Source organism: Martes martes, assembly GCF_963455335.1.
Source record: "Martes martes genome assembly, chromosome: 1".
NCBI classification, from domain to species: Eukaryota; Metazoa; Chordata; class Mammalia; order Carnivora; family Mustelidae; genus Martes; species Martes martes.
Genome location: NC_137888.1, coordinates 28,294,013 through 28,306,374, shown reverse-complemented (window position 1 = coordinate 28,306,374; position 12,362 = coordinate 28,294,013). Strand labels below are relative to the sequence as shown.

The following is a 12,362-nucleotide window of genomic DNA, read 5'->3' as shown; positions in this document are numbered from 1 at the left end:
TTATTCTCTAACTATAGATTAATTTAGGTCTTTGTTCCATTATAGTCAAAGGTCATGAATTGGTATTCAGAATTCTGGAACTGCTGCTTCTATGGTACAGGAACTGTCACCTCTAAATTAGGAAAATAAGTGGAAAAGGACATAAGCAACCCCAGCATCAGGATGCAGGGGAGAGGGCAAGAGCCACAGAGCTCACGTGCCATGAGCATCACATCAGCTGGCCCTGCTTCCCTTTTCACTTATAAACCTCAAAAATGTACTCTGGCCTAGTAGTGCATGGAGAAGAAAGTACACAGTTTAAAAAACAAACTGCAAAGTGGTATTTATTTACATTCAAATGTGAATTACCTGTACACACACAAATTTAGGAGGCACAATCTGTTATGCACAATAACTATACAAATTTCAGTACATGTTATACACAGTAGCATCTGTTAAGTCAGTGGTTGGAGTGAAAACACAGTACCGAAACATTCCTGATACAAAATAAATTACTCATTCACATATTCTACTCATACAACAGTTAATATTTAAAAAGTTAATGCACTTCAAAAAACACTAGTTACATGTACAGCCAAAACATACTGTTTTACGAAAAATGTCAAGATTATTAGGCATAAATGATCCCTTTTGGGATGCACTTTGATCTTTTAAATAAATAAACTACATTGATTTCAAGACCATTTATACAGAGGCCCCTAAAATATGATTGAAGATAGGCATTGCTTTGTATTTTTAAAGGCGTAACTATACTAGAGAATATGCTAAACTCTTGCCCCCCAATTCCAGCACTGCCATTCTCTTTTTTGGACACGATCAAATTATTTAAATTCTAACATTAGTATGAGATTAGCTGCCCTGTTTTGCAAATTGTTTCCACTAAAAAGTGGTAACAGATCTTCCTGAACTATCTCATGTATTTGAGAGAGTCAAGATTTTTTTAAAAAATGTTAAAATGCTTTAGGTTAAAGCTGATAATCTATGTGGAGATTTTGATAGATTGAACACTTTTCTCTTAAGACCTAAGCAAAAAGATCTTTTCCAATTTTAAAATCTATTAAAGATTCATATCAAGTCCAAGAGAACACTTGAATATTTTCATAATGCAGTGAAGGATTCGTCTTTGGCATTTCTCCATTAGTTCTAAAATAAAATATGTCAACAAACATTTTTTACTTTTCTATCTACTTACTAGACAATCTGTACACAAAACTATGTGATTGAAATTGTGTTTTAACAGCAATCTCATCGCTTACGATTTTTTTTTTTAGATCTGCAAAAAATATTAACATTAAGCTTTTTACTATGAGAAGCTGAAATGTTCCATGTTGCTGAAATGTCTGCTTAGTTCTCTTTTTCGGTGATTGGAAATTGAATAACCTTTAAATTCAACAACAGATAAAGCAGACATACTTTTTACATTAACAAACATGTTGACCAGAGTATAATCTTTGAATATTAGTATGAAGCATGCATGTATTAAGGAAAAAGAAAAAAAAAAACAACCCTTCAACTTTGGGCATCACAGAAATATAACTACTTGCTACATTTTCTTTCTTGGTCCCTGTAGCATTTCTAAAAGGAAACAAAATCAAAACAAAACTGCTACAAATGCTGATTTGTAGAAATTTCTCCACATTGCCCTCCACATTATATTGCCCCATTACTTTCAATGTTTAATTTTTTTTTTTTTACTCGTATCACATACTAACCTTAAGGCTAAAAACAGTCCAACTGTGACTACTGTGAAACGATAGTGGGAAACAATAAATATTTTACAAGTGAGCATGTTTTCCTCATTCAAAACTAATATACGGAAAAAAATCTCAGTAAAAACTGAATCAAGTATGATTGGATAGTTCAAATGCAAGCTACATGCTCCCGGGCTTACTGAAAATAAACAAAGAAACAAAAACATAAATACTGTGGCTAATTACTGGTACTTACCAATGTCTGCAAAGGTCTTGGGTAACAAAGAAGAGATAGTAATGATGGCTTTATTGTGACATTAAGACATGTGTAAAATGAAATAAATAATTCCCAACTGTGTTTAATCAGGCAGAATCATGGAAATCCAAGCAGAGAATGATGATGATGGCAACCAAAGAACTGGAATATACATTGGTTACATTTACTGTCTGGTATTGAAACACCTGAATGAATCTGTAGCTATTTTAGAAAGAAAGTTGATACAATAAATAATTTAAAAACCTGAAGAATGCAGGTTATGTAAATAGGACACGTAATGGAATTTGTGAAAGTAAATTTATTACATAATATGGCAGTTACTGAACACTATATATGCAGCTTATATTCCTAATACTGCTAATGTAAGCCAATGTAAAAACCTGACACCAATACTGTCCTTCAAGTATAGTTCAAACTAATAGTTGCATGTGATATCCAAGTAAATCAATTACCAGCTCCTGCTAATACAATTTAGTAAGAACTGGGAATCATAATATTGGCACTAGGCAATGTTTACGGAATGTCATTTTAAGTGCATGTGGTTATCTACTTATAGAATCCAGAAAACAAAACCACCCATGTTCCTGCAACAGTTTTACTTCAACTCTATCATGTGAAAAGTATTTCTTGGAATGAGATCTCTCCAAAATCACGTAGGCTCAATCTGGTCACATTTAATCCTAAAACCAAATGTTATGTAAAATTCTGTGTATCTAAACGCTACCTTTCAGGTAAATTTGTGAGTATTTTAGAGACTTTTCTTTATTGGAGGAGGTGGTCTGATGAAGAGGAAGCACTCATCAGACAATCACAAATAATCATCCCTCCAGAATTCAGTTGAAGTTGGTCTTTTGTAAATGCTTATTGGGAATTTCTAAAGCACTGACTTGGAGAGGCCAGGAGCCCCCATCAATCCCTGCTTGGATAGCCACTCCTGTCACCACTGCCAGGTCAGGGTCTACAGAAGTGTTGGGATCCTTTCCAAAGAACTCCTGAATGACTTGACGGATTCGAGGAATACGAGTAGAACCCCCAACCAAAACCACCTCATCGATCTCAGTCTTCTCCAGGTGGCCTTCTTTTAATACTTGCTGAATGGGTACAAGTATTTTCTGGAAGAGATCTTCATTAAGGGTGTCAAAGAGCTTCCGTGATATTTCTGTTTCAAATAACACCTGACTTTCTCCACTTTTCTTTTCAGAAAGTCCAGCTCCAACCACACTGTTCACATGGTGGCCATCAATGGGAGAAAATCTGTCCTTTGGCAGGTCAGTGTCACTACTCTGAGGCTCCTTCTTGTCCTTTTCCTCCACTGTTAGTAATACTGACAACTGAGCAGACTGATGAAGAGTCAGATTTAATTTGACCATTTCCACAGCTTGTCTGAATCTGTGAATTTCCTCTTTCCTAGAGGGTAGAAAGCCATATGTTTGATAGATCTGTTTATATAAATACTGAAGAAGTCTTTGATTGAAGTCCTGTCCTCCAAGTTTATTGTTTCCTAAGTTAGAAATAAAAAGGCATATGTTATACTTACGTATTTGTATGTGTACATGTATATATATATATGTCTGTGTAGTATGTATGAAAACAATATACTAGGAATAACAAATCTCTTGCTTAACATACTTAACTATTTGGATTTTATTCACACAAAGACTGATGTAAAATAATTGGATTAAAATAATTTTAACTCTAATGTATATTATTTAAAAACAGTGGATACCTGGTTAAAAATTTTTAATAAAAAAGGAAATATCACTAAATGATATCAAATAATTTTTCCGAAGATAAAAGTTGATGGAAGATTAGCTTTTTTTTTTTTTAAGATTTTTTTTTTTTAATTTATTTGACAGACAGATCACAAGTAGGCAGAGAGGCAGGCCGAGAGAGAGAGAGAGAGAGAGAGAGAGAGAGAGAGGAGGAAGCAGGCTCCCTGCTGAGCAGAGAGCCCGATGCGGGGCTCGATCCCAGGACCCTGGGATCATGACCTGAGCCGAAAGCAGAGGCTTTAACCCACTGAGCCACCCAGGTTCCCTGGAAGATTAGCTTTTAATAGCAATTTAAAAACACTGAATGTTATTACTCTCAAGAGAAAAAAAGTCTTTACAATTAAAAAGTAACAGCAGCCATTTTATCTTTTTCTTTCAATCCTTTTGCTTGCTTAAGAGCTAAAATTTAAAAAAAAAGAGAGAGAGAGATTTAAAAGCAAAAGATTAATGTTAATACAAATCCCTGGCATTGAACTTGGTTCTAAAGAGCCCAGGTAGGAAAAAGAAAAATGCTAAAGTTAGACAACCTGTAACTTATAGCTTCACTTTTCAAACAGCCTCCATTCTTGAAATTAAAAAAAAAAAAAAAAAAACAAAACCACAAAACCTTAAAAGATTTAGAATACAAAATCCTATAATTTCCTAGAGAACACTATTATTAGATTTTCTAAACATATTTTGTAAAACATGTTATCAAATGAAATAAACTGATCACTCTTCATTTTAAGGGATTTTTCTTTTTTCATTTTTTCATTAACATAAAATGTATTATTTGCCCCAGGAGTACAGGTCTGTGAACCATCAGGCTTACACATTTCACAGCACTCACCATTGCACATACCTTCCCCAATGTCCATAACCCAGCCAACCTAACCCTCCCCCCACCCCACAACAACCCTCAGTTTGTTTTGTGAGATTAAGAGTCTCTTATGGTTTGTCTCCCTCCTGATCCCATTTTGTTTCATTTTTTCCTTCCCTACTCCCCCATGATCCCCTGCCCTGCCACTCAAATTCCTCATATCGGAGAGATTATATGATAATTGTCTTTCTCTGATTGACTTATTTCACTCAGCATAATACCCTCTAGTTCCATCCACATTGCTGCAAATGGCAAGATTTCGTTTCTCTTGATGGCTGCATAGTATTCCATTGTGTATATATACCACATCTTCTTTATCCATTCATTTGTTGATGGACATCTAGGTTCTCTCCATAGTTTGGCTATTGTGGACATTGCTGCTATAAACATTTGGGTGCACGTGCCCCCTCAGATCACTATATTTGTATCTTTAGGGTAAATACTTAAAGGATTTTTCTCGCTTTGTTCCCTTCACCACAGCCATGAAGTCCTACTGGCTCAGTGAGCCGCAACTGGCAATGTATTTACTTGCTTGATAGGGTGCTCAGTCATTTTTTTTTTAGACTTCACTTTTTGTTGTTATTATATATATAAATGGTGGTTATAAAATCACATATACAGACTACCAAAATGAAGTCCAAGTATAGTGAAAAAAAATTTGTTTTTTATTTCTATTGATTTGTTCTGGAGAGAGCAAGTGTACGCACGTGCAAGCAAGGGGAAAACAGAGGGGTAAAGCAAATCCACACCAAATGCAGAGCCTCATGCGGGGGCTCGATCTCACAATCCTGCGATCGTGTCCTGAGTCTAAACCAAGAGTTGGACGCTTGACCAACTGAGCCAACCAGCTGCCCCCTGAAAAAAGTTTTAAAATCAACACAACACATTAGGTGTGCTAATAAGGAAAGCACTGTCTGAACCTCTTTCAGTCTCCATGTATTTTTCTTACCAGACATTGCTCGGGTTAGAAACATTCCTCCTTGTTTATTCAGCAATGACACATCTAGAGTTCCTCCGCCCAAATCTATCACCAAGACATGAAAGACATCAGCCTTGTGGAGGCCATAGGCCATAGCGGCCGCTGTGGGTTCATTTATTACCCTCAAGATCTTCAGTCCTGTAAGATTGGTTGGAAGGAAGAACAAGTCATCAGAGGACAGCATTATCAAAATTCCTTCCCACTCAACCTCATACCATGTTAGTGTGTTTTATGCAACATGGACTCCACTGAGTAACAACGTGAGCAGTCACAAACCCATCAAAAATAGTGAAATGGGAATGATAAATATTGGTTGCTCTAAATGGAATCATTAAAATCATCTTAAAAATTAGTAATATAAGAAAAGAAAAGCCCAGATTTAGTGGAATATATCATTATGTTCTGTATTATTTAATATTTAATTTAAAAAATCCTAGCCCCTTTTAATTTTCATTATTTTACTTGGGAATATAAGAGTAATAAAACTTTAATCATTATGCACTATAATAAATTGCTGTGGAAATGAAATAAGCTTACTGTGCTCTTCTTTTAAAGTGACTTTGAAAAAAAGCAGGTAAGTAAACAGAAGAGATTATAAAAAAATTTTAGATGTAGATTTATTCCTCTCTACCCCTCCCACTCACACCACAGACCATATAGTGTTCCAATTGGTACAATGACTCTTAAAAAAGTACTTAAAATTTAAGACCCTCAAATGTAAATCTGAAATATACAGCAAATCTGATCTTGAAGGTAATGCGAAACAGTGAAAGTTTAGGCAGAAAAGATCAGATTTCCTTGCACAAACTTCCTACTTTAACCAACTGCCAAATGCCATGAGTGGTTTGGAAAGTAATATGCATTTATGTATCAGGAGCCATAAAAAACTATTCCAATTCTGAAGAATTTATTTAAAAACCTTTCATACCTTTTCCCTTAGCTCTCTGACTTCATCGCTCACTCCGCTCTGGTCACACTGACCGACTTCCCATCTTCATAAGCACTAGCAAATTCCCATTTTACGGCTGCTACACTGACTATTCTCTCCCCTGCAACATCCTTCCCCTATGCATCAGCTTGGCTAACAACCTCATCTCCTTCAAATATGCTTAAACGTCACTTTCTCAATGAGGCCTACCCGACCACTCTAAAACCTGCAAGTTCCCCCATTTCCTGATTACCACCAGCAATCCTCTTCCTGTTCTGTTCTTTTTTTCTTCCATAGCATGTTACTTTCTGATATAGGTTCTATCAGGGTTTTCAACCGGGGCAATTTTGCCCCTCATGGAATATCTGACAGCATTTGAAGAAAAAAGGTTGTCCCTACTTGGAGAGGAGAGGGCTGCTAGCACCTAATGAGCAGAGGTTAGGGGTGCACTAACTGACCTATAATGTACAGGACAGTTGCCCACAACACAGAGTTATCTAGTCCAAAATGTCAATAATGCTAAGACCGGGAAACCCCAGAATATACTTATCTTTAATACAGACTTTCTGTTTCCCTCCAGTGCAATATAAGTTCCGTGAGAACAGAGATTTGTTTCATTTACCAAGGCACTCAATATTTAATGAATGGTTTCAAATGACTTCTCTCCTACCTCAGATTTTCAAAAAAATATTTCAGTCATCTTAACATTAAAGAAAGTTTGTAGAAAAAAAATTCCTCATTGCTAACACGCACCCATGTTCTCAGCCTTTGTTAGAGGCCTACCTGACTGGCTATTGTCATAGTATGTTGCAACTTACATTGCGCTACAGAATTTTCTTAATTTTTGTTTGTAAACATATCAAAGTCCACCTAATTCACCCACTTTGGGTTTAGTTATGTGCCTAGTTAGGTGGTTTTCAAAGCGATACACCTTACTACAGAAGATTTTCAACCTAAGAACATTTTGAGAAAAATACAGCTCAAGCAAGGGTGATATTACCTGCAAGGTTAGCAGCTTCAATTGTTGAATTTCTCTGTTTTAGATCGAATTCTGCTGGAACAGAAATAACAGCATTGGCAACTGGCATTCCAAGATATTCCTCTGCCATTGCCTTTAACTTCAACAATAGTCTAGAGCCAACGTATTCTGGGGAAACGGTGATGGTCTCATTACTTGTCACAGAAAACTCAACCATTCCATTTTTGTTTAAAACCTGTGAATAGGATTTGCCAAAAAAAAAAAAAAGAAGAAAGAAAAGTAAAATCATACATATACTTAAATACATACATACACACTGGACTTACTCAAGAAAAACTTTACAAGGTCATTTATTTGTAATCTATCATTTACTAAGTTTAGAAGTTACTAAAAGCTATACTTTAAAAATCCATAAAGTGAAATCTACAATAACAGCAGAATAAAAATAATCCACCACCAAGCATATGAAGGCAACACAGAAGATTCTTAATATATATGTTAAATGAATGAAAGAAAAAAAGATGAAATATATAAGGAATAAAAGTTGCTGGATCATGTATTTGACTTAGGATCTTTTTTATTTAGTTAACTTGTTTCCAAAAATAATAGATACCTGAAAAAATGCTCTGGAGCATATTAACAAGAATAATTTTAGTACTTCACTATGTTTTTATCCAAAAATCAAATATCACTTGAGGAAGTTGAGATGCAACGTGGGGGATTTGGGGGGTAGGAAAAGAATAAATGAAACAAGATGGGGTCAGGAGGGAGACAAACCATAAGAGATTCTTAATTTCACAAAACAAACTGAGGGCTGTCAGGGGGAGGTGGGTAGGGAGAGGGTGGTGGGGTTATGGACATTGGGGAAGGTATGTGCTTTGGTGAGTGCTGTGAAGTGTGTAAACCTGGCAATTCACAGACCTGTACCCCTGGGACTAATAATACATTATATGTTAATAAAAAAATTTAAAAAATTTAAAAAATTAAAAAAAAGAATCAAATATCACTTATATTTATATTTCCATGAAAACATGTATTAGGTCACTATCCCTGCTAATGTGGTTGTGCATTTAAAAAACTAGGTTAGGGGCGCCTGGGTGGCTCAGTGGGTTAAAGCCTCTGCCTTCGGCTCAGGTCATGATCCCAGGGTCCTGGGATCGAGCCCCGCATCGGGCTCCCTGCTCAGCACGGAGCCTGCTTCCCTTTTCTCTCTCTGCCTGCCTCTCTGTCTACTTGTGATCTCTGTCAAATAAATGAATAAAATCTTAAATAAATAAATAAATAAATAAAAATAAAAAACTAGGTTAATTCTAAAACATATTATCCTACTTTCACCGAAGACTATTCATATCAAGGGTAAAGGGAATTAGTTTTCTAAGAAATTATAAGAATTTTACCCCCATCATTCTAGACTACATAATTAGGTTTCAATGATGAAAACTTGACCATCTACCAACCTATCAGGGAAAAATAAAAACAAGCTACAGATACTATTAAAATAAGGTCCAAAGACACTATCCTATCAGATCCCACATGAAACATAAACAACGGAAATCACAACACTTAGAAACTTTAAAAACTCCAAATATCATTCTAAGGAACCATGTCATATTGCTGAGTTTCAAACAAGTCATAAAATCGCATGCCTCTATGATCTCTTTTTAAGTATATAAATATGATTATCCTAACACAGAGAGCATCTATCCCTCTGTCTAGCCATCCATCTATCTATCTGTCCATCCATCCATCCATCCATCCATCCATAGTACATGGGGCTTCATTAGCCTTCTTGCTACAACGGAATAGCTAAGCAGGCAGGCAAGCAGACATCCATCATCCATCCATCCAACCATATTTCATGGGGTTTCATCGGCTTTCTTGCTATAGTGAAGAAAGAGCTAAGCAGTATTCTGAGAGAAGATATTCTGAAAATGGCAGAGCAAGAACATAGTAGCTCTGTGAAGCCCATGAATTAACTCATCCTGGAACTGCTGTAGGACAGCCTGTTATAATGTAGCTTCCATGCAGATTAAGTAAATTGAAACAATGTTTTGTAACTTGAGGCCAAGGCATCAATTGAAACAGTATGCTGAACTAAAATTACAATAGATTTTTAGCTTAATCACTTACCTTAAATGGGTATCTGCCAACTTCAGCCTCCAGCTCTTCTGGGGTAAAAATCTTGCCTATGAATCTCTTGGCATCATATATTGTGTTCTGAGGATTTGAATCTGCCAGCTCTAAGCTTTCATAACCCACATATACATCACTGTCAGTAAAGGACACCATGCTGGGTATACTGATATGCCCATTTTCATCTGGAATGACCTTTACTTTTCCTGTACCAGGAAAAAACACCCCAACAGAACAGTAGGTGGTACCAAGGTCAATGCCAATCACTTTAGGAGTAGGCAACGGTAAATACTGTTGTGCCAAATAGCCAGCCAACAGGAGAGTCAAAACAGCTGATCCTGAAATACAGGCAAATTAAAAGATATGTTTTATTAAACTAGTACAATATGCTAAATTACTATAGCAAAGTCCCTTTAATATCACTCTTTGAAACAAGACTAATGCACTCTCAAAATTTTCTTTTATAGTACTATAGATAACACTTCTCTGAGACATCAAGTTTTTCATAATGCAAAACGACTATAATACAGTTAAAATGAAGGAACAACCAACAAAACAAAAACAAAAAACCCTGTAATTGTCTGTCTGTGTACTTCACCTATGGGTGAAGATAAAGTAAAAACATAAATAATTGTGCTGATGCTGACAGAAAAAGCCATTTATCTCTACGAAAAACTAAATAAATGTAATATAGATATAATTCAATTTCTTGATCAATTAATATTTAGATCTCATAGCTTTATAGACAGCTTTATCATTATTAAAAAGAAACTCCATTGTTAGAATTTCGACAGCAAAAACTCTGTTATTGAAGGGCTAAAACTTTTTATCCTCTCAAAAGTTCTTTTTCCTTTCAAAAGGATGAACTGGATAAATTGGGAAAATTATTTTGAAAGTTGTTTAAATATGAAACTGCTACTTTACAACAGAACACAATTAACTTTTTCTGTATTTAAATATGAATTAAGTAAATACTTCTCGCAGAAGTTAACATTTAGGGAAGGAGAACCATAAATGTCTAAACCTAAATGCAACATAAAGCTCCCTGAAGGTAGGTTTTATTCTCTGTTGTATCCCTTGCACTAGGAATGGCTCCTAGGACATAGCAGATGCTCAACAAATAATGATTTAAAGAAACACACACAAATATGAACAAACGCCATGCAGATTGTAAACATTAGGGATGAAGGAAGATGCCACTTCGAATTTACAACTAATCTGTTATTTGGTTTCAGGAGACTATGTCCATACGTGTTACATACGACCCAAAACGTCAATTGGCAGGAGTCTGTTTTACTAATTGTGAGCTCATCCTCATCAACACATAACTCAAAAGAAAAAAAAAAAAAAAAAAGAAAGAAATCAAGTGCCAACCCCACTTTCCTCTAGCTTCTACGTGGAAAACGTCAGAAACATTTCATTATCTTGTCGCTCGGGGAGGGTTGATTACTAACCCAGATTGGCGGAGAGTGCATCAGACTATACCTCCAAGAGGCCTGCCTGGCTCTCTCAAAATGCAGCATCCCCTGCGTCTACCGCTCAGTCCGCCGGTGCTGCTCCTCCCCCTTCCTCTACAAAGGGGTCCTGGAGACGCACGTTCTTGCAGCCTCCCAAAGGCCCAAATTCAACCAACGATTCAAAAATCAACGTTCTTTCGAAAAAGAACCCTTCCCCAGGCCCGATGTCCCTGGGATGTACGCAGAGGGTCGCCGTCTGCCCTATATGGCCTACTCTGGCCCAGACCGTTTCTGGACGCGACCCTCAATCCGGCGCCCCGAAGAACCAAAAACAGCCTTTAAGTCACCTTTCCGGAGTCCTTCCCACTGCGCCAAGTGGATCCAGGAGGTGACAACCACCCACGCCCATCCCGGCCTCCCCAAACTGCCCCGGTGACCACAACAACCACAGGGAAACCCTGGTCACTGACCTAAGATCGTCATCTCTCCAGCCATCACAGTCCCGCCGAAGAGGCTTGGGATGACTGTACCAGACGTGAGGTGCCGCCCCCACGCCGTCTCCCAGCCCCGAGGCTTACTGGGTAATGTAGTTCTCTTGCTCCAACATAGTTAGAGAAGCTACAGCTCTGACCAGAGATGGGACTTCATTTACCGTCAGGACGCGAGGCTGAGAGCCTCCATTCAACCGCTGCCAGTGACGTCTCAGCGCCCTCCCACGCCACTACTACGGAACCAATTAGGCTGAGGTTGAGGAGAGCCAAGAAGAGAGACTGCAGTTTATAATCAAACCCGAAGCTCCTGGAGCCACGTTAAGGTAAAAACACACCATTTCTTTAGCACCGCCCCACTGCTTTGCATTCTGGGAAGTGTAGTTCGGGCCTTCCCCTCCTCCCCCTCCACCCCCGCCCCCCCCACCCCGTTCGAGGTAGGGAGAGTGAGGAGCCTTAGGTGCTCGCTTTGTTAAGCCGTGTTCCTATCCCAGGCCTAGGTTCGAGCCTTTGTCTTTCGTTCCTCCTGCCTTTTAAAGAATGCTCCTTTGCCTGGGATCTAGATTCTGGATGGGGTTCCTCTAAACACCCCACACGCCTCCAGCCTTCCTGCAAGAGCCCCTACCGCAGTGCGGGCGCAGAGGAAGGCCAGAGGGACAGCCCTGTTAACTTCTAGTATGATCCTCAGCCCGCTGATTTTGTGTTGGGATAAATGAGTTCAAGCAATCTTCAGCGAATGTCATTTATCCAAGAGAGCAGGGACGCGTTTTCTCAATTGCTAATACTGAAGTCGGCTGTT

At 37.8% G+C, this 12,362-nt stretch overlaps 1 protein-coding gene across 1 annotated transcript; it reads right to left on the bottom strand.

Moving 5' to 3' along the window:
• Positions 1 to 299: 299 nt before the first annotated feature.
• On the bottom strand, positions 300 to 11,611 carry HSPA13 (heat shock protein family A (Hsp70) member 13). The gene is made up of 5 exons (XM_080801457.1): positions 11,546 to 11,611; positions 9,616 to 9,956; positions 7,507 to 7,720; positions 5,549 to 5,716; positions 300 to 3,469 (listed from the first exon to the last, which is right to left on the bottom strand). The coding sequence occupies exons 1-5, from the start codon at positions 11,568 to 11,570 to the stop codon at positions 2,802 to 2,804; spliced, it is 1,416 nt and encodes a 471-aa protein (XP_080657583.1). The 5' UTR covers positions 11,571 to 11,611; the 3' UTR covers positions 300 to 2,801.
• Positions 11,612 to 12,362: the final 751 nt, after the last annotated feature.

What these genes read in the sequence shown, in the direction of transcription:
- HSPA13 (XM_080801457.1), bottom strand. Translation starts at nt 11,570, where the DNA reads ATGGCTGGAGAGATGACGATCTTAG. An exon ending in TTGGCAGATACCCATTTAAG is followed by an intron (nt 7,721 to 9,615) that starts GTAAGTGATTAA and finishes TCCTATTCACAG; the next exon opens with GTTTTAAACAAAAATGGAAT. An exon ending in TCTAACCCGAGCAATGTCTG is followed by an intron (nt 3,470 to 5,548) that starts GTAAGAAAAATA and finishes TTTCTAACTTAG; the next exon opens with GAAACAATAAACTTGGAGGA.